The sequence below is a fragment of the Camelina sativa genome, chromosome 12 (genome assembly GCF_030686135.1).
Source record: "Camelina sativa cultivar CO46 ecotype springtype chromosome 12, ASM3068613v1".
Classification (NCBI taxonomy): Eukaryota; Viridiplantae; Streptophyta; class Magnoliopsida; order Brassicales; family Brassicaceae; genus Camelina; species Camelina sativa.
Genome location: NC_141891.1, coordinates 7,086,318 through 7,109,928, shown reverse-complemented (window position 1 = coordinate 7,109,928; position 23,611 = coordinate 7,086,318). Strand labels below are relative to the sequence as shown.

Genomic DNA, 23,611 nt, shown 5'->3' with positions numbered 1-23,611 from the left:
ATGTGTGTCTTTTTATTTATTTACAGATAGTAGTATTTTTATTATTTTAAATTGTTTAGATATATGTACAGGATAATTTTGTATTGTAGTTTTGTATGTTTTATATAAAAAGAATCAATTAACTTTAGTATATATAGTTTTGTTGTGAAATGCAAATAAAAGTTGTTAACAGTTATTTGTTAGGATTGACATGAATTCTACATTGTTTTTCTTTTAATAACCTTTTTGTGTATATAATTTGTTTAGAAAATGTTTCTATGAAGAAAATATTGTTTTGTAAAATTAAAAACTTAATATTAATTAAATTTATTATAAACTTAATATTTAATGTTAAAGGGAGTGATTCCTATTGTTTTGGAAATTTTATTAGGATGAGAAATCTTGTTTCCAAAAATTGAAATTTAATATTAATTAATTAAATTAAAAACAAATTAATTATACTAAATAAAAGTAGGAGCTATAAGCTTCTAAGGCTGTCCACCTAAGCTTTAAAACAACTAATAGGGATTCAACATGTCACTAATTAACATTTTTAAAAATTTACATAATTTTATATATTAAGAATTATTTTAAACAACCTATCAGGATTTGACATGTCATTCATTAACATTTTCTAAATTTCCAGAATTTTTTAGAAAAATGAATATTTTAAATTTATGGAAATAAAAAAAACTATGTACAATATCCCACATTGGCTAGAAAATTTGTAGGCAATGGTTCAAACCAGTATAAATAAGATTAATATGCTTCCAACAACGAATGAGCAGGAAAGCTTGATTTATCAGGCGTCCAAGTTTAAAAGTTTTATTCGGTTTGATCCAGTTTTTTATTTGATCAAACTAAAACTTTAAAAAGTTTCAAAAAAATATTATAATATTTAAATTTTTTAAAATTTTAAATATTATAAACATTGAAAATTTTAAAAGTTCTTAGCTTTTAAAAAGTTTTTAAATATTATAATTTTAAAATTTTAATAGTTTAAAATATTATAAATATTGAAACTTTTTAAAAGGTTCAAATATTATATTCGAACCTTTTAAAGTTTAAAATATTATAAATATTGAAACTTCTAAAAGTTTTAGCTTTAAAAATGTTTCAAAATATTATAATTTTAAAATTTTAAAAATTTCTTAACATTTAAAAGGTTTTTAAAACCTAAGCTTTAAAACAATCAATAGGGATTCAACATGTCACTAATTAACATTTTTAGAAATTTGCAGAATTTTATATATTAAGAATTATTTTAAACAACCTATCAGGATTTGACATGTCATTCATTAATATTTTCTAAATTTCCAAAATTTTTAAGAAAAAGGAAAATTTTAAATTTATGGAAATAAAAAAAACTATGTACAATATCCCACATTGGCTAGAAAATTTTTAGACAATGGTTCAAACCAGTATAAATAAGATTAATATGCTTCCAACAACGAATGAGCAGGAAAGCTTGATTTATCAGGCATCCAAGTTAAAAAGTTTTATTCGGTTTGATCCTGTTTTTTATTTGATCAAACTAAAACTTTAAAAAGTTTTTAAAAAATATTATAATATTTAATTTTAAATTTTTTAAATATTATAAATATTGAAAATTTTAAAATCTCTTAGCTTTTAAATTTTTTTTAAATTTTATAATTTTAATAGTTTGAAATATTATAAATATTGAAACTTTTTAAAAGGTTCAAATATTATATCCAAACCTTTTAAAAGTTTAAAATATTATAAATATTGAAACTTCTAAAAGTTTTAGCTTTAAACAGGTTTCGAAATATTTTTATTTGCTTGATTTATGCTTATTTATCAGGTTTCCAAATTTAAAAGTTATTTGATTTTTTTTTTTTTTTTTTAACATCTTACTTTACTTTATTAATTGAATCAGAGATTACATATTTGTTTGTAAAGCATACAGATACAACCAAAACATGATTAAACCTAAGATGAAGAAAATCCAACTGAACAAGTGAAGAAACCGCCGCTTCCTTTTGTAAGTCTTACACGCTAATAGATTATCAAATCTATTATCTTCCTTCTTCGTCTTCTTCTTCAATCCGCTATGATCGTCTCGTTTGGCTATCGTTCTTTTGACGAAACTCCATTTAACTTTAAAACGATCAATGGTAGCGATCCATCCGTTACATCGCTTCCCAACAAAACATCTCAAGGAGATGACATCTTTCTTGGTTATAGCTAATACCCATAATTGTTTTGCGTCTCCAATTCTCCGCACCGATTCTTCTCTTCTTCGAATGCTTAGTATTCCCGGATCCCAAATTTGTCGACCAATGCACCACTCGAATCGAGATTTATCGAACGTTGTGGTTATCACATCATGAAAGGCTTCGTTATCACAATATGCCTTTGGAATCACTTGTAATTGCTCATCACACAGAATCGTTGGTCCTAGTGTGGGAATATCAAACGAACGGTGGTTGATTCCAGTGGGAATCCTTACATTGTCGCAGAAGAACATAACAGCCATCACCCAAATGGTGAGGAATAACCTTTCTCTCGCCGACACCAACGCTCGGGAAAACTTTTCGCATCCATTGGGAAGACAGGAGAAGAATAAACAAATCGAAGTAAACCGCCTTCGAAACCTTAAAAACACCGTGAGGAATACAAATAAAGTAGTTAAGAATTTTAGAGAGAAACCGTTGAGAATTGAAGTCATAGGATCACGGGGAGATATGAGCGGCCACTGTAGGGGAAATGCCATGATCATCTTCCGATCACCCTAAAAACGGTTGTGAACTAAAAAAACAAATACACGAAATAAAGTACAAAAGAAAGGATAAGCATAGAGAAGAAGTAGTACGGCCGACGCCAGAGTCGACGCCGGCCGGAGAATACAACGGAGAAGTTTAGGTTCTATGAACAGTCGCCTTCTTCGTCGCCTTGGGGAGAGGGGGAAGAGAGATTCTTCTTCTTTGTTATTTGATTTATTTTAAATTAATTTTTTAAAAGGTTTAAATATTTTTTATAGAATGTTTAGAAATATTATAAATACCTCCATAAAAATGTTAAAATATTATAACTATTTAAACTCTATAAAAAGTAAAAGTTTCATTAATATTTAACTCTAAAAAAAATGTTACAGATAATTAAAATACATCTAAAGTTTGAAATATTTTAAATATTTAATCTCTTTTAAAAGTTTAAATGTTTAAGAATTACTAAATATTATATGTCAAATTTTTTAATATCTTGAAAATATCTTACTTATCTCCGTTTGTGCTTTATATATATCTCTTATGAGCTGTAAAACATGTTTTTGTGTATAACTTTATAGATGATTTGATACTTTTACAGTAAAATTTTTATTTTTAAGTCTAAGAAAGAAAGATTGACGTCGCAAGACATTGATTTGATGTTATTTAAGTTTAAAGAAGAAGGATCGACGAAAAGCACAAATATTGTTTTTACTATACATGAGTTCATATTACTTTCTCTGCAAGTAAGGATTTTGGTTTGAGAAATATATGGATGAAATTATCAATAATTGGGTGCATGTGTTGACTATGCTAGTTTTCATGAATTGCACAATTTTTATGAGAAAAAATGATTTTAGTCTTGGAGTTTGATGGGTTAACAAGTTGGGTGGTAGTCTAAAAAAAAAAGGTTTTTTTCAGTGAAAGAATGTGAAAAAGTTGACGAGGAAGCACAAGAAGAAGAGTATAACAAAGAACTGGACGGTAAAAGTAACGATGTGAGGTCACCAGTTTGATCCGCCTCGCCTGGACGTCGAGTTAGATTCATGATTTTTTTATCAGATTTGATTTTAAAACACAATTGATTTTTATATTTTTAAAAATTATGTATATGAAATTTAATTTTTTTCCTTAATAGTAATTTAAAGTTTTGTGTAAAATAATATTTCATTACCGTCATCAATCATATATAATTTTTATCAAAATAAATCAAATAAACCCCCTAGTAATTAATAATAATAGCATGATTATAAATATATTCCTCAGGATTTATTTGCTAAATATTTAAAAAAATGTATATATAGATATGGGCCATGATTGGATGGGCTGTATGTAAAGCTGTCGTGTCAAGCAGTTAGTCAATATATGGGCCATGATTGGATGGGCTGTATGTAAAGCTGAGTGCAAGATGAATGTACGGTGGGACTTACTTGGTTGAGTGAGGCTTTACATTTATTTTTACTTTTTTTCTTTTTTCCTTTTTCTTTTTGTTATTTTTCCAGCTTTGATGGGAGAAGGATCTAGAAACTCCCAATTAAGTTAGCCACTATATAAAACCTGTTCTTCATTCAGTAAGCAGCCAGAAAAATCCTAAAGTTTCGTCTTCCTCGGTGGTTCTGTTCTCAAAGCTTTTGAAAAAGCAAACCCTAAAACTCTCAGTTCTTAGAGATCGAGAGATGTCGTCGGACACAGAGACGTTTGCCTTCCAGGCTGAGATCAATCAGCTTCTCTCCCTTATCATCAACACTTTCTACAGCAACAAGGAGATCTTCCTTCGTGAGCTCATCAGTAACTCTTCCGATGTGCGTCCCTCTTTCCCTACTCTCTTTAGGTTTACTAATTAAGTTTCTTTGATGTGGAATGGTGAATCTTATATTATTTAGGGTTTGGTTACGAAGAGGATTTTAGGGTTATTAATCCGTTGAAATTTAGGTAGATTGTTGATTATTAGGTTATTTGTTCGGTCTATCTATGCTTGGTTTGGTTGCTTTACGATTTCACTAGATGAAGTAGATACGAAGATTATTTTAGGGTTATTAATCTGTTGAAATTAAGGTAGATTGTTGATCATTAGTTTATTTATTTGGTCGATCTATATATATGCTTGGTTGAAGCCCTAATCTAGGGTTTTAGGTTTTGCTAATTGAGATTAGGAATTGTTTTTGGGTTTTAAAACCTCATCTTATGTGGGATGGAGTCTTGAGCTGCTAAGATTTTGTTTGTGTGTGTTTTTTGATCTGATCTTTTTATTTATGTTTTTGATTTTCCCACATAAAGAATGAACTAACGATCTCTTGTTTGTTTGTGGTGAATAGGCTTTGGACAAGATTAGATTCGAGTCTTTGACTGACAAGAGCAAGCTCGATGGTCAGCCTGAACTCTTCATTCACATCATCCCCGATAAGACCAACAACACCTTGACCATCATCGACAGTGGTGTTGGCATGACCAAGGCTGGTATGTTTTCTCTTGGATGAATGATTTATTATTCTTTCTTTGTTTCCCTCAGTATATACTTATGCTGATGTGCGTTTACCTTTTTCCTTTGTGTACAGATTTGGTCAACAACCTGGGTACAATTGCCAGGTCTGGAACCAAGGAGTTCATGGAGGCTTTGGCTGCTGGTGCTGATGTCAGCATGATTGGTCAGTTTGGTGTTGGTTTCTACTCGGCTTACTTGGTTGCTGATAAGGTTGTTGTCGTCACCAAGCACAATGATGATGAGCAGTATGTGTGGGAGTCCCAGGCTGGAGGATCCTTCACCGTTACCAGGGATACCTCTGGTGAGGTTCTTGGTAGGGGTACCAAGATGACCCTTTACCTCAAGGAAGACCAGTTGGAGTACCTTGAAGAGCGCCGTCTTAAGGATTTGGTTAAGAAGCACTCTGAGTTCATCAGCTACCCCATCTCTCTTTGGGTTGAGAAGACCATCGAGAAGGAGATCTCTGATGATGAAGAAGAGGAAGAGAAGAAAGACGAGGAAGGTAAGGTTGAGGAAGTAGATGAGGAGAAAGAAAAGGAGGAGAAGAAAAAGAAGAAGATCAAGGAGGTGTCTCACGAGTTTGATCTCATGAACAAGCAGAAGCCTATCTGGATGAGGAAACCCGAGGAGATCAACAAGGAGGAATATGCTGCCTTCTACAAGAGTCTCAGCAATGACTGGGAGGAGCATTTGGCTGTCAAGCACTTCTCTGTTGAGGGACAGCTTGAGTTCAAGGCTGTTCTCTTTGTTCCCAAGAGGGCCCCATTCGACCTCTTTGACACCAAGAAGAAGCCCAACAACATCAAGCTTTACGTCCGCCGTGTCTTCATCATGGACAACTGTGAGGAGATCATTCCCGAATACCTTGGATTTGTGAAAGGTATTGTTGACTCAGAGGACCTTCCTCTCAACATCTCCAGAGAAACTCTTCAGCAGAACAAGATCCTCAAGGTCATCCGCAAGAACCTGGTGAAGAAGTGCATCGAGCTCTTCTTTGAGATTGCTGAGAACAAGGAAGACTACAACAAGTTTTATGAGGCTTTCTCAAAGAACTTGAAGTTGGGTATCCACGAGGACTCTCAGAACAGGACCAAGATTGCTGAGTTGCTCCGTTACCACTCCACCAAGAGCGGAGACGAGTTGACCAGTCTTAAGGACTACGTGACCAGGATGAAGGAAGGACAGAATGACATCTACTACATCACTGGTGAGAGCAAGAAGGCTGTTGAGAACTCTCCCTTCCTTGAGAAGCTAAAGAAGAAGGGATACGAGGTCATTTACATGGTTGACGCCATTGATGAGTACGCCATTGGTCAGCTCAAGGAGTTTGAGGGAAAGAAACTGGTCTCTGCCACCAAGGAAGGTTTGAAGCTTGAGGAAACAGAGGACGAGAAGAAAAAGAAGGAAGAACTCAAGGAGAAGTTCGAGGGTCTGTGCAAGGTGATGAAGGATGTATTGGGGGACAAGGTTGAGAAGGTCATCGTCTCTGACCGTGTTGTCGACTCACCCTGCTGTCTTGTCACTGGGGAGTACGGCTGGACCGCGAACATGGAGAGAATTATGAAGGCTCAGGCCTTGAGAGACAGCAGCATGGCTGGGTACATGTCTAGCAAGAAGACAATGGAAATCAACCCAGAGAACTCGATCATGGATGAGTTGAGGAAGAGAGCGGATGCAGACAAGAATGACAAGTCTGTCAAGGATCTCGTCCTTCTCCTCTTTGAGACTGCTCTTCTCACCTCTGGTTTCAGCCTTGATGAGCCCAACACCTTCGGAAGCAGAATCCACAGGATGCTTAAGCTCGGACTCAGCATTGACGATGATGCAGGTGAGACTGAAGCTGATGCTGACATGCCACCACTTGAAGATGACGCTGAAGCTGAAGGAAGCAAGATGGAAGAGGTCGACTAAGTCCCCGGATAGTAATAGTAGTAGTTGAAACTGGCTTCGTTCTCTCTCTATTTCTCTATCATCAGCTCTCTCTTGGGTTTTTTTTTGACTAGTATTTTCTTTTCTGGTTTCTCTGTCTCCTGAACTTTGTTTTATTACGACTCTTTATCATGTCTCGAACAAACGGACTTCGATTGTTGTTCGATTCGATCAAACCGGTGGTTTCAGTTTTGATATCTTGTTTTACTCCCTAATCTCTGGACTTATTGTACAATTCATAGTACTTGAAAATGGATCATTTGGTGCTAAAGCCCGCTCTCTTTTCTCTATTATCAGTGTGCTCTTTGGATGTTGAGATTAGTAGTATACATATTTGTTTTTCCTTTTTTTTCCTTCACACAAGCAACAAACAAAACATTGAAAATGTTCAGAGAGATTGACACAAATAAACACCCATACATAATCAGAAAACAAACACAATTGGCAAACTGTGTCCTCTGCTAATATATATGCCATTGTTTTTCTCAGGTATCTTCCACCTCGGAGTGGAACACAAAGCTCGGCATTGTAGTCGTGATATCCCTGTAACGCAATATGAGAGATTGGTGTTAACAATACTGTGATGCAGATATACTGGAAGATGCATTGGTTTAAAAACTCACTTGAGATACTGCAGAGTCATGTTCTTCAGAAGAGAAGGATGCCTAAGAACAAGGCTCCTCCACTCTTCCTTATCGATCCTCCCATCGTGTTTTGTGTCAGCTTCCTCAAATGTCTGCCACATTAACTCAAAAATCACTCCTCACTTCACAGTTCACACTCAGCTGCTTACACACATTACAGTGGAAACCAAAAAAAAATAGTAAAAAGGAAAGCCCACCTTGTCGATGATACTTTCTATAATCTCATCTCTAAGGTTAATGCCGGAATCAGCAAGAGTAGCGACCATCATTTGCTTCATCTCCTGCCTCTCGATGAAACCTTGCTGCTTCAGATCATGTAGCTCAAATGAAACTGCCAAATAATATTCCAAGTAACCATTAACAAACTTTTCATGGATTATATATAATATAGCATTTGAATGTGAGATAATGTTTTGTTAGAGATGGTTTCTTGGATCAAGTTTTTGAGATCAGAGATGTACCGTCAATTTTATCATCTACAGAAGCATCTGGATGAAAGACGGAGAGAGCTCGTGCAAATATAACATACATACCCTATCTGCAAACAAACTCTCTTTTTTGTCTGTCTGGAGTATGGCTACTTGAAACTCTTCCTGATACAAATTACAACAGGACGCATTATGAAAAAATATGAAAGACTGTTCTGTTCAAAAGAAGTAGCAAACAAGCGTGCTTGGCAAGAGAGTCATATAATCCCTAGATACCTTGTTTATTTCACCACCGTGTGTCGCTAAGCCTTTCACAACGTCTCCCTGAAAAAAATGAAAACACAGGTTTATATGCATACATACAGTGTGGTTGGCAAGAAAGTTACATATACAATTTCAACGTACCTCATTTCTTTGCCGATCAGCACCGCTGAGTTTCTTAAACACCTCATAGAGAGCCTCTAACTCGTTTTGATCCGTAAAGCATCCCATAGAATTGGACGAAGCTCGGAAAGACTTAGCAATAAAAGAGAGAACAAATCGAAGGAGCGAATATCAAAAATAGAGATTGTCAACGAACGCTCTGATACCTATTCAGTTCTTTGAGAGAGGGAAACATATATAATAGGAAAGAGGAAAGAGTAGTTTATTTCACAAGTAAACGTGTTTATGCACAGCTCACAACTAGAGATTACTACAGTACAATCGTAACTAACCTTGCTTAATTACTTTGTCAACTCTAACCAAAAAGTCAACCACCTAAAAGACTAACCAATCCGATAGTTGTAAATATTGCATCCGGTCCGATCAAACTGGTGGTTTCAGTTTTGATATCAAGATTGATTTCTGAGTTCAGGATTCAGATTAGAGCTTACCAGATCATTGATGTTGAGTTCTCTCTCTTTTCTCTATCATCAGTTTGCTCTTTCAATGTTTTTTTGACTTAATAGTAGGAATCATATCTCAACATAAGTAGTATATATATATGACTCTACAGATGCAAGGAGAAAAAACATCAACTAAAATAAGAAGCAGAACAACAAATACAGATTTGTTTTGTTTTCTTTCTTTTCACAGAAGTAACAACAAAATCTTGAAAGTGTTCAGAGAGAGTCAAACAAATAAACATGATACATAATCAGAAAACAATCGCAATTCTCAAACAGTTTGATCTGCTAATATGCTATTTCTTTTTTATCAGATATCTTCCACCTCCGAGTGCAACAGAAAGCTCGGAAATGTAGTCGTGATATCTCTGTACACAATAAGAGAGATCAATGTGAACAATACTGTGATTTAGAAACATTGGCAAAATGCATTGGTTCAGGAACTCACTTGAGATACTGGAGAATGATGTTTTTTAGAAGAGAAGGATGCCTAAGAACAAGGGTCCTCCACTCTTCCTTATCGGTCTTCCCGTCCTGTTTTGTGTCAGCCTCCTCAAATGTGTCTGCCAAAGAAGAAACTCAGAAATCATTCTTTACTTTTTTTTGCGACTGCAATCACGAGTTGACCTTGTCGATTATACTCTCTATGATTTCGTCTGACAGGTTCATGCCGGACTCAGCAAGAGTAGCCACCACCATTTGCTTTTACCTCCTACCTCTCGATGAAACCTTGCTGCTTAAGATCATATACCTGAAACGAAACTGCAGAACAATGTTCCCGGTAACTACTAATGAACTTTCATGGATTCTATGTAGAGGCTTGCTTTAGTGGAGGACAAAGACAGGTATAAAGACATTAAGAGCTACGTGGTTTTGATTCCTTTTAGTCTTTTGCTACCGCTTTGATATGCTTGTTTATCAACGTGTCAGAGAGTTGCCATAGCTCGATCTCTGTTGAAGAATGCCCCAATCTTGATTCTCGATGAGGTGAGAGACTCTTATTTTAATAATATCTCCTTTGCTAGAAGACTAGAAGCATATTCAATCAGTGTTCTATGCTACTTTCAGAACCATTTCTAATGCAATTCTAGAACGCAGAAAGAGCGAATTACTCTCAAGCACTCATCTAGTTGTACAGTTCAGAGAATCTGTTGGTCTCAACAGAACAAAAAAACTGGTACAAGGGGCAGAAATAGATTTAAGATAAAATGAGACTCTGCTTATATACTTCCTTTCTGCACTACATAAATGTAACTTGTAAACATACCAGCTACTACTACTACTCATTTAACCCAAAAAGCAAACCCAGCCTCTTGAGTGCCAACAAGTGAAGCATATGACCGTACAATTCCTTGGCGTTTTCCAGCAGACGCAGAGCAAAGTCGTCGTCGTTCGTCCGAGCGAGAGAGAAAAAAAAAACAAATAAAAATTGAACTGAATCCCAGAATAATTTCTTAGTCAACCGAACCGGACATAACCGGATTAATTTCCTCTGCGACCTAACCGGAGAAGAACCCAAGTTTTATCATCATCGGTCTCACTCACTCTAAAACCCAAACAAAACACGTTTATTGACTCGATTTGCTGCGAGTAAATTTAGTGCAAAGTCATAACTCATTCATTTATTTTTAAGCCAAAGCATAATAGGTGCAATGTCATTATATTTGATGATCTATATATCTTTATGGACTTTGTAGTTATAACATTTACAACATCATTATTTTTTATATTTTGTATTTGTTTTCTTCCGAGAAAGATTATATTTTATATAACAATTTGAATTAAAAAAAAAATAATAAACAGTATTTTCTAATCTTATATTTATATATATATATATAGAATAATTATCCATTTCATCTTAAAACCGAATAGTTACGTGACTATATTGAAAGCATTTTGTAACTTTCTTTTTAGCAGAAGATTCTGACATTATTAAATTTGCTCTACATGTTATCGAAGACATTCTCAAAGTCGGTATCTTGAACACAATGTATGTCCAACGGATCCATTTCCATACAAATCTAGATTCATCACTGCAGGAGGGGTCATGATGATAAAGTTACTTATTAACACCAACGCGCATAGGATTATCTTTTTGGTTTTGACAATCGTATATATAAAAGTAAGATTTCACTATTTCTTTATTTGTCAATTTGCTTTTTAATTTTTTAAAATATAATATTTCTTTTTAATTAAATTTAATATTCAACACATTTAATCATATACATAAATTCATACTTTAAATTCACTATTTACTACTAAATTGTAACTGAAATTACATAAATTGTTAATTGTCTATTGTTTTCCTCCATTCATTTTCAATTAGACACACTATCAATTATAATTATTATATTAAGTCTATTTAATTAAAGTTTTGTAATTTAATGATTTTTTTTTTTTGGCATCAAATGATTTTTCTTTATAAAAGAAGATTTGATATTCCATTTCCCATCCATTTGTACTACAAAGAGAAAATTATTAGAATTAAAGCTAGCAATATAATTTAAATTAAGTAGAATATAAAATAAATTAAAGATAAAATTAATCTTTAGAATTTTTTTAAAGCTTTTGATTGCACTTCATATGACTTTATAGGGAATATATTTAGTTTGTTACATAAATAATAATTTGGATTTTAATTATTTAACTATTTTGTTTATGTATTAGTTTATATGAACAACTTAAACTGAATTTTTGAATATCATAGTAAATATTCATTTTTATTATTTACAATATATTTGTTTTAATGGTCAATATATTTGTTAATTGTCAATGTCCTGCCAGTTTAACTAGTCTTTTAACATTCATCAGTTTACGAGATCTCTCCCTGGACATCTGAAAATATTCCACTACCACAAAAGATGTTGGATATAAATAAAGCCCACAAAGTCTCCTCCATGGCTTCTCTCTCTCTAGCTCCATTAACTTCCTATTTGTTGTTCGGTTGGTTCGATCAAATCGGTGCTCTTCAATTTCGATATCAAGATTACTACTTGGTCTATTTTCACAATATTAGATTACTTAAACGGATCGTTGGGGTTGAAGCTCCTTCTTCTCTATCATCAGGTTTGCTCTTTGAATGTTTTAGCTACTAAAAAGTACTTCAGATCATAATATCTTCCACACGTCTAATCTTGAACAAAATGTTATTAGTATATATACTACATATGCTAGGAGAAAACATAAGGTTCCTTTTTTTCCTCGCACAAGTCACAACAACGTCTTGAAATGTTCAGATAAATTGAAACAAATAGACATGATAAAGAGAGAAACAAACACAATTCCTCGGAAATGTAGTTGTGATATCCCTGTACGTAATATGAGAGAGATCAGTGTTAACAATACTCTGATTTAGAAACATTGGAAAAATGCATTGGTTCAGTCACTCACTTGAGATACTGGAGAGTCATGTTCTTTAGAAGAGAAGGATGCCTAAGAACAAGGATCCTCCACTCTTCCTTATCGATCCTCCCATCGTGCTTTTGTGTCAGCTTCCTCAAATGTCTGCCAAAGAAGAAACTCAGAAATAATTCTTCACTTTATTTGCAACTGTTCTCTTGAGTTGGTTATACTACAGTGGTCAGTGGAGCAAGAAAATAGTATCAAGCAGGGAAAGCAAGGAACCACACCTTGTCAATTATACTCTCGTCTGACAGGTTCATGCCGGACTCAGCAAGAGTAGCCACCACCATTTGTTTCACCTCCTGCCTTTCGATTAAAACCTTGCTGCTTAAGATCATATAGCTGAAACGAAATTGTTCTGCAGAACAATGTTCCCGGTAACTACTAATGAACTTTCATGGATTGTATGTAGTATGTGAACATCGCATAATAATTTGATATAGATGGTTTCTTGGATTAAATTTTGAAGATCAGAGACGTACAGTCAATCTTGTCTTCTATAGGAGTATTTCGATGAAAGACAGAGAGAGCACGGGAAAATTCCTCAAACCCCAGTATTCCATTATAAGATTTGCATTCGTCTTAACAACGGATCATCAACTAGAGAAAATAGCATGCCTAACAGAACAAAAAAAGAGGACATGGAAGCTGAAAGATATGGAAAAGAAGCTGAAAGCATACAAACTCATCATGGCCTGATTGAAATCATAAATCATTTTCACACAATGAACAACACACGATTATGATCTTGTTCAGATTGTCTTCAATGCAGAAGCTAAAATGATCATTGATGATTTAGATACATTCCCCAGCAATAGAAAAATCCAAATCTAAAGAGAGAGACTAAAAGAAGATGGCTCAAAGAAAGACCAAGAATCTAATAGGTAAGAGACTAGAAGATGACGATTACTCCAGGTCAAAGGTTTGAGGTTGAGGTCGTAACTGCAAAAGGAATCGTCTTTGTTTAGCGTCGGATCTAATAGGTGAGGATTGCCGTCTCCGGTGTACCGCCTGTTTCAGGTCTCTCAGTTTCTGGTGTGTTCCAATTTGGGCCTTTCTATTTTGTAACCATGTAATCTTCTTGGCCCATCATCCAAAGCCCGTTTTACATTTATTTTTTATTTTTCCTTTTTTCCTTTTTCCTTTTTTTTCTTTTCTTTTTTTGTTCTTTTTCCAGTTTTGATGGAAGAAGGATCTAGAAACCCCCATAAGTTAGCCACTATATATAAAATCTATTCCTCCATCTTCATTCAATCAGCAGCCCTCTTAGCTCTTAGAAAATCGTAAGTTTCCGTCTTCCTCGGTGGTTCTGTTCTCAAATCGTTAAAAAAAAAAGCTCAGCTCTAGAGATCGAGAGATGTCGTCGGACACAGAGACGTTTGCCTTCCAGGCTGAGATCAATCAGCTTCTCTCCCTTATCATCAATACTTTCTACAGCAACAAGGAGATCTTCCTTCGTGAGCTCATCAGTAACTCTTCTGATGTAAGTCCCTCTTTCCCCTCTCTCTCTCTCTTTAGGTTTACTAATTAAGTTTCTTTGATGTGGAATGGTGAATCTTAATATCTAGGGTTTGGTTATGAGGATTTTAGGTTATTAATATGTTGAAATTAAGGTAGATTGTTGATTATTAGGTTATTTATTTGATCGATCTATATATTCTAGGTTTAGGTTTTTGAGATTAGGAATTGTTTGGGTTTTAAAACCTCATCTTATGTGGGATAGAGGCTTGAGCTGCTAAAGATTTTATTTGTGTGTCTTTTTGATCTGATCTCTTTTTTTTCCCCCACATAAAGAAGAACTAACAATCTCTTACTTGTTTGTTTGTGGTGAATAGGCTTTGGACAAGATTAGATTCGAGTCTTTGACTGATAAGAGCAAGCTCGATGGTCAGCCAGAACTCTTCATTCACATCATCCCGGACAAGACCAACAACACCTTGACCATTATCGACAGTGGTGTTGGCATGACCAAGGCTGGTTAGTTTTGTTTTGGGCACTAGATATATTCTCTTTTCTTTGTTTCCCTTAGTATATACTTATGCTGATGTGTGTTAACCTTTTCCTTTGTACAGATTTGGTCAACAACCTGGGTACAATTGCCAGGTCTGGCACCAAGGAGTTCATGGAGGCTTTGGCTGCTGGTGCTGATGTCAGCATGATTGGTCAGTTTGGTGTTGGATTCTACTCGGCTTACTTGGTTGCTGACAAGGTTGTTGTCGTCACCAAGCACAATGATGATGAGCAGTATGTGTGGGAGTCCCAGGCTGGAGGATCCTTCACCGTCACCAGGGATACCTCTGGTGAGGTTCTTGGTAGGGGTACCAAGATGACCCTTTACCTCAAGGAAGACCAGTTGGAGTACCTTGAAGAGCGCCGTCTTAAGGATTTGGTTAAGAAGCACTCTGAGTTCATCAGCTACCCCATCTCTCTCTGGGTTGAGAAGACCATCGAGAAGGAGATCTCTGATGATGAAGAAGAGGAAGAGAAGAAAGACGAGGAAGGAAAGGTTGAGGAAGTAGATGAGGAGAAAGAAAAGGAGGAGAAGAAAAAGAAGAAGATCAAGGAGGTGTCCCACGAGTTTGATCTCATGAACAAGCAGAAGCCTATCTGGATGAGGAAACCCGAGGAGATCAACAAGGAGGAATATGCTGCCTTCTACAAGAGTCTCAGCAATGACTGGGAGGAGCATTTGGCTGTCAAGCACTTCTCTGTTGAGGGACAGCTTGAATTCAAGGCTGTTCTCTTTGTTCCCAAGAGGGCCCCATTCGACCTCTTTGACACCAAGAAGAAGCCCAACAACATCAAGCTTTACGTCCGCCGTGTCTTCATCATGGACAACTGTGAGGAGATCATTCCCGAATACCTTGGATTTGTGAAAGGTATTGTTGACTCAGAGGATCTTCCCCTCAACATCTCGAGAGAAACTCTGCAGCAGAACAAGATCCTTAAGGTCATCCGCAAGAACTTGGTGAAGAAGTGCATCGAGCTCTTCTTTGAGATTGCTGAGAACAAGGAAGACTACAACAAGTTTTATGAGGCTTTCTCCAAGAACTTGAAGTTGGGTATCCACGAGGACTCTCAGAACAGGACCAAGATTGCTGAGTTGCTCCGTTACCACTCCACCAAGAGCGGAGACGAGTTGACCAGTCTTAAGGACTACGTGACCAGGATGAAGGAAGGACAGAATGACATCTACTACATCACTGGTGAGAGCAAGAAGGCTGTTGAGAACTCTCCCTTCCTTGAGAAGCTAAAGAAGAAGGGATACGAGGTCATTTACATGGTTGACGCCATTGATGAGTACGCCATTGGTCAGCTCAAGGAGTTTGAGGGAAAGAAACTGGTCTCTGCCACCAAGGAAGGTTTGAAGCTTGAGGAAACAGAGGACGAGAAGAAAAAGAAGGAAGAACTCAAGGAGAAGTTCGAGGGTCTGTGCAAGGTGATGAAGGATGTATTGGGGGACAAGGTTGAGAAGGTCATCGTCTCTGACCGTGTTGTCGACTCACCCTGCTGTCTTGTCACTGGGGAGTACGGCTGGACCGCGAACATGGAGAGAATTATGAAGGCTCAGGCCTTGAGAGACAGCAGCATGGCTGGGTACATGTCTAGCAAGAAGACAATGGAAATCAACCCAGAGAACTCGATCATGGATGAGTTGAGGAAGAGAGCGGATGCAGACAAGAATGACAAGTCTGTCAAGGATCTCGTCCTTCTCCTCTTTGAGACTGCTCTTCTCACCTCTGGTTTCAGCCTTGATGAGCCCAACACCTTCGGAAGCAGAATCCACAGGATGCTTAAGCTCGGACTCAGCATTGACGATGATGCCGGTGAGACTGAAGCTGATGCTGACATGCCACCACTTGAAGATGACGCTGAAGCTGAAGGAAGCAAGATGGAAGAGGTCGACTAAGTCCCCGGATAGTAATAGTAGTAGTTGAAACTGGCTTCGTTCTCTCTTTCTTTTTTTTTGGCAATCAGCTTCGTTCTCTCTTTCTTTCTCTATCATCAGCTCTCTTTTGGGTTTTTCTCTTTTCTGGTTTCTCGGTCTCCTGAACTTTTGTTTTATTACGACTCTTTATCATGTCTCCAACGAACAAGATTTCCTTTGAAATTCTACTTGTCTTATTGTTATGGTTCGATCAAACCGGTGGTTTCAGTTTTGATATCTTGTTTTACTTCTGACTCAGTTGACCAATTGCACAATTCATAGTACTTAAAAACGGATCATTGGTGCTAAAGCCCGCTCTTTGGATGTTTTAGCTATTATAATCCTTCGGTTCTCTTTCTTTCGCACGACTAATCTTGAAGAGAGATTAGCAGTATGCATATTTGTTTTCCTTTTGTTTTCTTTCACACAAGCAACAAACAAAACTTTGAAAATGTTCAGAGATATTGACACAAATAAGCACACACAATTGGCAAACTGTCTCCTCTGCTAATATATATGCTATAGTTTTTTCTCAGGTATCTTCCACCTCCGAATCCAACACAAATGTCGGTAATGTAGTCGTGATATCCCTGTACGCAATATGATTAACAATACTAATATGATTAACAATACTGTGATGCAGATATATTGGAAGATGATGCATTGGTTTCAATAACTCACTTGAGATACTGGAGAGTCATGTTCTTTAGAAGAGAAGGATGCCTAAGAACAAGGGTCCTCCACTCTTCCTTATCGATCTTCTCGTCGTGTCTTGTGTCAGCCTCCTCAAATGTCTGGCCACATAAACTCAAAAATTACTATTCACTTCATAGCTCACACTCAGCTGCTTAAACACAATACAGTGGAAACCACAAAAAAACTAGGAAGGAAAGCTCACCTTGTCGATTATACGTTCTATAATCTCGTCGCTCAAGGTCATGCCAGACTCAGCTAGGGTAACCACCACTAATTGCTTCACCTCCTGCCTCTCGATGAAACCTTGCTGCTTCAGATCATATAGCTGAAACGAAACTGCCAAGTAATATTCCAGGTAGTCGTTAATAAATTCTCATGGAACATGAGATAATTTGTTATACTAGATGGTTTCTCGGATCAAGTTTTTGAGATCAGAGATGTACCGTCAATTTTATCATCTAAAGGAGCATGTGGATGAAAGACGGAGAGAGCCCGGGCAAACTCCTCAAATCTAAGTATTCCATTATGCTTTGTGTCGAACAAATCGAACACCTGTGATTGGTAATGTCAGCTATATATTTAGAACTGGCAAATGGATTACAAAAGGCTTTTTGGTGAAAAGAAATTAAGATACCCTGTCTGCAAACAAACTCGCTCTTTTGTTTGTCTGGTGTATGGCTACTTGAAACTCTTCCTGATACAAATTACAACAGGACACGTTATGAAAATCTGAAAAAAAAAAACTGCTCAAAAGAAGTAGCAAACAGGCGTGTGTGGCAAGAAAGACATATAATCCCTACTACATACCTTGTTTATTACACCACCGTGTATCTCCTCCACTCTGTTTTTCTTCCTCCACAACACACAGTAGAGTCCTATCATCAACAATGTTCCGCATACAATGCTACAAAACATACAGTACATAAAAGTAAGTTCATTGAATAGTTTCTTTTTAAAATGAATGAAGTTTTTAAAAGAACCTTCCAAAACTGATGATCCCGCTCATGAATATCGCTGAAGAGAGGAGAGTAAAGATTGACAAGAAGACAGATCCTCTGTTTTCTATAAACCATGATTCCAAATATTGTGGTACGACTTTCACAACGTCTCCCTGAAAATATGAAAACACAGATTTATATGCATATACTGCGTGGCAAGAAAGTCACATACAATTTTTAGGTACCTCGTTTCTTTGCCGATCACCACCGCTGAGTTTCTTAAACAGCTCATAGAGAGCCTCTAGCTCGTTTTGATTCGTAAAGCAACCCGTAGAGTTGGAAGAAGCTGCCATTGTCGATTTCAGAAAGAGTTAACAAAGAAGGAGAGAACAATTTGAAGGAGAGAAGATCAAAATAATAGGATTGTCAACGCTCGGACTATTCAGATATTTGAGAGAGGGAAACATATATAATAGGAATGACTAGTCTTTTTTTTATTCCCCAAGTAAACTCTAATCACTTTGTCAACTCTAACCTAAAAGTCAATCTCCTAAAAGACTAACCAATCCTATAGTTGTAATATTGCATCCGGTCAGATCAAACTGGTGGTTTCAATTTTGATATATATCAAGATTGATTTCTGATTTCAGAATTCAGATTAGAGCTTACCAGATCATTGATGTTGTGTTCTCTCTTTTCTCTATCATCAGTTTGCTCTTTCAATGTTTTTTTTTTTTGACTTAATAACAGGAATCATGTCTCAAGATAAGTAGCATATCTATCTACAGATGCAAGGAGAGAAAATTATCAATCAAAATAAGGAGCAGAAAAAAATACAGATTAGTTTTCTTTTCTTTCTTTTCACAGAAGTAACAACAAAATCTTGAAAATGTTGAGAAGAGATTCAAACAAATAAACATGATACATAATCAGAAAACAAACACAATTCCCAAATAGTCTCCTCTGCTAGCTATTGGTTTTTTTCTCAGGAATCTTCCACCTGGGAGTGGAACACAAAGCTCGGAAATGTAGTCGTGATATCCCTGTACGCAATATGAGAGATCTATGTTAATAATACTGTGACGCAGAAACAAAAACATTGGAAGATACATTTGGTTCAGTCACTCACTTGAGATACTGGAGAGTCATGTTCTTTAGAAGAGAAGGATGCCTAAGAACAAGGATCCTCCACTCTTCCTTATCGATCCTCCCATCGTGTTTTGTGTCAGCTTCCTCAAATGTCTGCCAAAAGAAGAAACTCAGAAATCATTCTTTACTTTATTCGCAACTGCAATCACGAGTTGATTATACTACAGTGGAACAAGAAAATAGTATCGAGCAGGAAAAGGAAGGAAAGAACCACACCTGGTCGATTATAGTCTCTATGACTTCGTCTGACAGGTTCATGCCGGACTCAGCAAGTGTAGCCACCACCATTTGCTTCACCTCCTGCCTCTCAATAAAACCTTGCTGCTTAAGATCATACAGCTGAAACGAAACTGCAGAACAATGTTTCCGGTAACTATTAATGAAATTTCATGGATTATATGTAACATGTGAACATCAGATCATTTGTTCTCGGATCAACTTTTAAAGATGAGAGACGTACAGTCAATCTTGTCTTCTATAGGAGCATTTGGATGAAAGACAGAGAGAGCACGAGCAAACTCCTCGAACCCCAGTATTCCATTATGCTTTGTGTCGAACAAATCGAATACCTGTGATTGGTAATGTCAATATACTTTGAAAAAAGGATCTTGGCAACAGGTTCACAAAGTCTTTTGGTTAAGAAAAAAACATACCCGGTCAGCAAACAAGCTCTCTTTTTTATTTGTCTTGAATAAGGCTAACTGAAACTCTTCCTGACACCACAATTACAACAGGACACATCAAATGTATATCAGAAAAGGCTGTTCAAAAGAAGTAGCAATATGCTTGATTCGTGAGTGGCATAGAAGACATATGATTTCTACATACCTTGTTAATTAGCCCATCGTCAATGACAGCACTGCTGATTTTCTTAAACAGCTCATAGAGAGCCTCTATCTCACTCACGCTAACTGCAGCCAAAACGATTCAAATGATCAAAATCTAGAAGTAAGATTTGCATTCGTCTTAACAACGGATCATCAACTAGAGAAAATAGCATTCGCCTTAGAATCATATAACAGAACAAAAAAAAAAAAGAGAATGAATGGAAAGGTGAGAGCATACAAACTGTCTCTCTGGCAAGAATTTCAGGGTCTCCAATGCCTCCAGATTGTTTGTATATATCAATATCAAAACACCGGAAAAAAGAGGAGCACACATGCTTGAAACCGTCTACGCACTGCGACATGATACCTCTCGTGAATCAAAACTCCCCATGTCTGTTGAATAACAAAACAAAAATGTAAGAAGTTTAGTAACAACCTGAAAGAAGCTAAAGACATATATGCCTATGAACAAAGATAAAGTACCTTTTAACCATTTCCTGGTTTGTCAAAAAAAGGCAATGCTTTATACACTTTTAAAAAATCCTGCAATGTGAAAGGAAATGAGATGTAGCTCATCAAAACGATTTGAAGAAGAGCAAACAAGTTTCATCATTTTCAGATCTGAAGCAGTCCTAAATGATCTTAGCTTTTATGCATTAATCTTAAAAGTCCAGATTAACCAATGTATTCTTCTTATCTTGTTAAACCATCATATTCATAGTCATGAAACAAAGTCTAATAACACAAAAACCCCAAATCTAAGAAACAGACCCAAAAAGAATACAGAACTAGTATAAATTGAGGAATCACAAATTTCACGTCATGAAGAAGAAACAAAACAATCGAAACGAATCCAAAACCATGAGATGATGATAATTGATAAACAAACAATCATGAGGATCGAAACCTGAATCTAGTCGCGAAATGAAAACACACAAATGATTAGCTTATGAGAGACTAAACGCGATCCAGCGAGTTTTCAGATTCCGAATCGTTCGGATTCAGATACAACAAACAACAAACTCAAGAGTTCATCTCGTTATATAAGGTTGGGAATTCAGCTCATGGATCTATCTATCAGCTACCGATGATGAATTCACAGAGAAATTGATTTAATTAGTTTGCTTCATTTCTCAATCTCTTAATTTTAAAATTTTCAAATCGCGATTTTCCCGGAAAAATACACACACGAGATTTATCACGAGGAAGCAGACCGACCGAGAAATCGTAGAAAAGGAGAAAGAAATAATAATAAAGCCTTACGCCACGGCGGATGAAGAGCCTTCCTTGCGGCGGCTCCGGCGGTTGAAACTGACAGATGGTTGCGGTGGAAAACTCGTTTATTATTTTCGTAATCACAACAAACAAAGTGAGAGAGAAAGATGAAAAAAAAATTAAAAAGGCAGACACGATTTTCTATAAGCAGAATGAGAATATTTGCAAATTTTAATATAAAAACCAAATTTATATTTTTCTTTGTTGTCTATTTTATATTTCCTTTGTATCATAATAGATATTTTTTAAGATTTTTACCAAGATTAAAAAAATAATAAATGTTGTATTATTATTAATTATTTTTGATTTATATTCTTTTTAATACTTATTTATTCATACATTTTTTACACTTATCATTTAAATGCATGTTAATATTTAATTCTTTATTATAAAAGTAAAAAAATATTAATTAGTTATTTAATTTTAAAAATAAAAATGCATTAAATACAGTAAAAAAATATGATACAAGAAATTTTTTTAGAACATCAATCTTTATGATATATAAAGAGTATTGTTTTATCAAGCAAATCAAATAATATGTTTTTTATTTACTCGATGCTGATACATTCATTAGACCATTTTTACTGGAGAAATGGGTGAAGATTTCTCAGAAGATTAAAAAAAAATATTTTTATTATATTTATTCATTTTTTATTTATTTTTTAAAAGATGAACGAACGAGCAAGTGACACATTTCTATTTCAGCCAAAGCAACGATTCTTCCAGTCCTCCCCCAAGCATCGATTCTTTCTGATTTCTCTTCTCTCTCTTCTTTTTATTATTTTTTTACTTAAAGCAATTACAAGAGTAACCACCAGTAATGATGCCCTTACACATCCAGTTGTAAAAGGAGTGATAAAAATAAAAACTGCTTGTTTACATTCACTTTCACACGTCGTCTTCTAGTGGAGCATGTGTCCATTATGCGCTGTATCCTATGGCGTCGTTTTAATCTATACGGCGTCGTCTCTTCTTATCTGATTCTGAGTAAGGAACAAATCGAATTTGGTTTGGTTGGTCTTTGAATTTTGATCCGGTTAAGTTACCAACCGAATAATTTCTTAGTCAACCGAACCGGAGATAACCGGATTAATTTCCTCTGCGACCTAACCGAAGAAGAACAAGTTTTATCATCATCAGTCTCACTCACTCTAAAACCCAAACAAAATACGTTTATTGACTCGATTTGCTGCAATTTGTGTCAGTGGAATCACTGTTTCCAACTTGGGGATCAAGGATTAAAATATTGTACACCTAAGTTCTGAGGGGAAATGAACGAGAAAATTTAGTGCAAAGTCATAACTCATTCATTTATTTTAAAGGCAAAGCATAATAGGTGCAATATCATTATACTTCATGATCTATATATCTTTATGGACTTTATATTTATAGCATTTACAACATCATTATTTTTTATATTTTGTATTTGTTTCCTTGGAGAAATATTATATTTTATATAACAATTTGAATGAAAAAAAAGAATAATAAACAGTATTTTCTAATCTTATAATTTTAAAAATATGTATAGGATAATTATGCATTTAATCTTAAAACCAAAGAATTATAAGGCTGTGTTAAAACAGTTTGTAACTTTTTTTAAGCTAAAGATTCTCACATTATTGAAGCTGATCTACATGTTATACAAGACATCCTAAAAGTCGGTCATTTTGAACACCATGTTTGTCCAACGGATCTATTTCCATACAAATTCATATACATAAATGCAGGAGGGGTCATGATGATGAGGTTACTTATTAACACCAACGCGCATAATCATACAAAAAAGATCATCCGTTTGGCTTTGACAATCTTCCTCAAATATTGGATAGATGACGGTGAATGTTACATGTGTCATGAATTGAGTCTGTATTTTAGTTTTTTCTACTTTTCCTTATGTATTTTCTCAATACATGGTCAGTGCCGGTCCAACATAATACGAGGCCCAATACACAACATTTTTTAATGTGTTTTATATATAATATTTAAAACTTAAAACCAAATCTTAAACTTCATAAAGTAGGGGTCTATTTTTGCAATAACAAATAGACAAAATTTAAAAGTTGAGATCAGATCTTAAATTTTTTGAAAATGAGCCTATATTTGCAATATTTTTTTCGGACCTAATTGTCTTACAAAAAAAAATCAAAAAAAAAAAATCTGAGACCCAATATAAAACTTCATAAAGTAGGGGCCTATTTTTGCAATAAGAAATAGACAAAATTTAAAAATTGAGATCAAATCTTAAACTTTTTGAAAATGAGGCTATATTTGCAATAATTTCTTTTTTTTGGGACCTAATTGTGTTAAAAAAAATTCTGAGA

At 35.4% G+C, this 23,611-nt stretch overlaps 4 protein-coding genes, 2 long non-coding RNA genes and 1 pseudogene across 9 annotated transcripts; 3 read left to right on the top strand and 4 right to left on the bottom strand.

Annotated features, from left to right (window-relative positions):
• Positions 1-3,237: 3,237 nt before the first annotated feature.
• Positions 3,238-3,865, top strand: LOC147930243 (uncharacterized). The gene is made up of 2 exons (XR_015574639.1): positions 3,238-3,451; positions 3,627-3,865. It is a non-coding gene; the product is annotated as an uncharacterized LOC147930243 (long non-coding RNA).
• Positions 3,866-4,094: 229 nt separating this feature from the next.
• Positions 4,095-7,387, top strand: LOC104730740 (heat shock protein 90-2-like). Its single transcript, XM_010449944.3, has 3 exons — positions 4,095-4,507; positions 5,021-5,162; positions 5,261-7,387. Exons 1-3 carry the CDS (start codon positions 4,382-4,384, stop codon positions 7,096-7,098), a joined length of 2,106 nt encoding a protein of 701 aa, XP_010448246.1. The 5' UTR covers positions 4,095-4,381; the 3' UTR covers positions 7,099-7,387.
• Positions 7,388-7,601: 214 nt separating this feature from the next.
• Positions 7,602-9,774, bottom strand: LOC104733275 (calcineurin B-like protein 7; annotated as a pseudogene).
• A 2,435-nt stretch (positions 9,775-12,209) lies between these two features.
• LOC104730741 (uncharacterized) lies at positions 12,210-13,519 on the bottom strand. 2 transcript variants are annotated; one of them, XR_002034546.2, is made up of 5 exons: positions 13,388-13,519; positions 12,960-13,095; positions 12,705-12,835; positions 12,466-12,579; positions 12,210-12,383 (listed from the first exon to the last, which is right to left on the bottom strand). It is a non-coding gene; the product is annotated as an uncharacterized LOC104730741 (long non-coding RNA). The 2 variants fall into 2 exon arrangements; XR_015574635.1 differs by having other exon boundaries at positions 13,421-13,497.
• On the top strand, positions 13,498-16,588 carry LOC104730742 (heat shock protein 90-2-like). The gene is made up of 3 exons (XM_010449946.3): positions 13,498-13,960; positions 14,313-14,454; positions 14,550-16,588. The coding sequence occupies exons 1-3, from the start codon at positions 13,835-13,837 to the stop codon at positions 16,385-16,387; spliced, it is 2,106 nt and encodes a 701-aa protein (XP_010448248.1). The 5' UTR covers positions 13,498-13,834; the 3' UTR covers positions 16,388-16,588.
• A 116-nt stretch (positions 16,589-16,704) lies between these two features.
• On the bottom strand, positions 16,705-18,847 carry LOC104730743 (calcineurin B-like protein 3). Of its 2 annotated transcripts, XM_087478599.1 has the most exons (9): positions 18,709-18,847; positions 18,285-18,385; positions 18,082-18,212; positions 17,909-18,005; positions 17,736-17,795; positions 17,545-17,653; positions 17,304-17,437; positions 17,087-17,199; positions 16,705-16,995 (listed from the first exon to the last, which is right to left on the bottom strand). In XM_087478599.1, the coding sequence occupies exons 3-9, from the start codon at positions 18,105-18,107 to the stop codon at positions 16,938-16,940; spliced, it is 597 nt and encodes a 198-aa protein (XP_087334725.1). In that variant the 5' UTR covers positions 18,108-18,212; positions 18,285-18,385; positions 18,709-18,847; the 3' UTR covers positions 16,705-16,937. The 2 variants fall into 2 exon arrangements, with proteins under 2 accessions (XP_087334725.1, XP_010448249.2); XM_010449947.3 differs by lacking the exon at positions 18,709-18,847 and having other exon boundaries at positions 18,285-18,487.
• Positions 18,835-21,502, bottom strand: LOC104730744 (calcineurin B-like protein 3). Of its 2 annotated transcripts, none has more exons than XM_010449948.3 (9): positions 21,279-21,502; positions 20,499-20,558; positions 20,254-20,408; positions 20,017-20,099; positions 19,842-19,901; positions 19,649-19,757; positions 19,405-19,538; positions 19,169-19,281; positions 18,835-19,082 (listed from the first exon to the last, which is right to left on the bottom strand). In XM_010449948.3, exons 3-9 carry the CDS (start codon positions 20,375-20,377, stop codon positions 19,025-19,027), a joined length of 681 nt encoding a protein of 226 aa, XP_010448250.1. In that variant the 5' UTR covers positions 20,378-20,408; positions 20,499-20,558; positions 21,279-21,502; the 3' UTR covers positions 18,835-19,024. The 2 variants fall into 2 exon arrangements, with proteins under 2 accessions (XP_010448250.1, XP_087334726.1); XM_087478600.1 differs by having other exon boundaries at positions 20,923-21,435.
• Between the last annotated feature and the right edge of the window lie 2,109 nt (positions 21,503-23,611).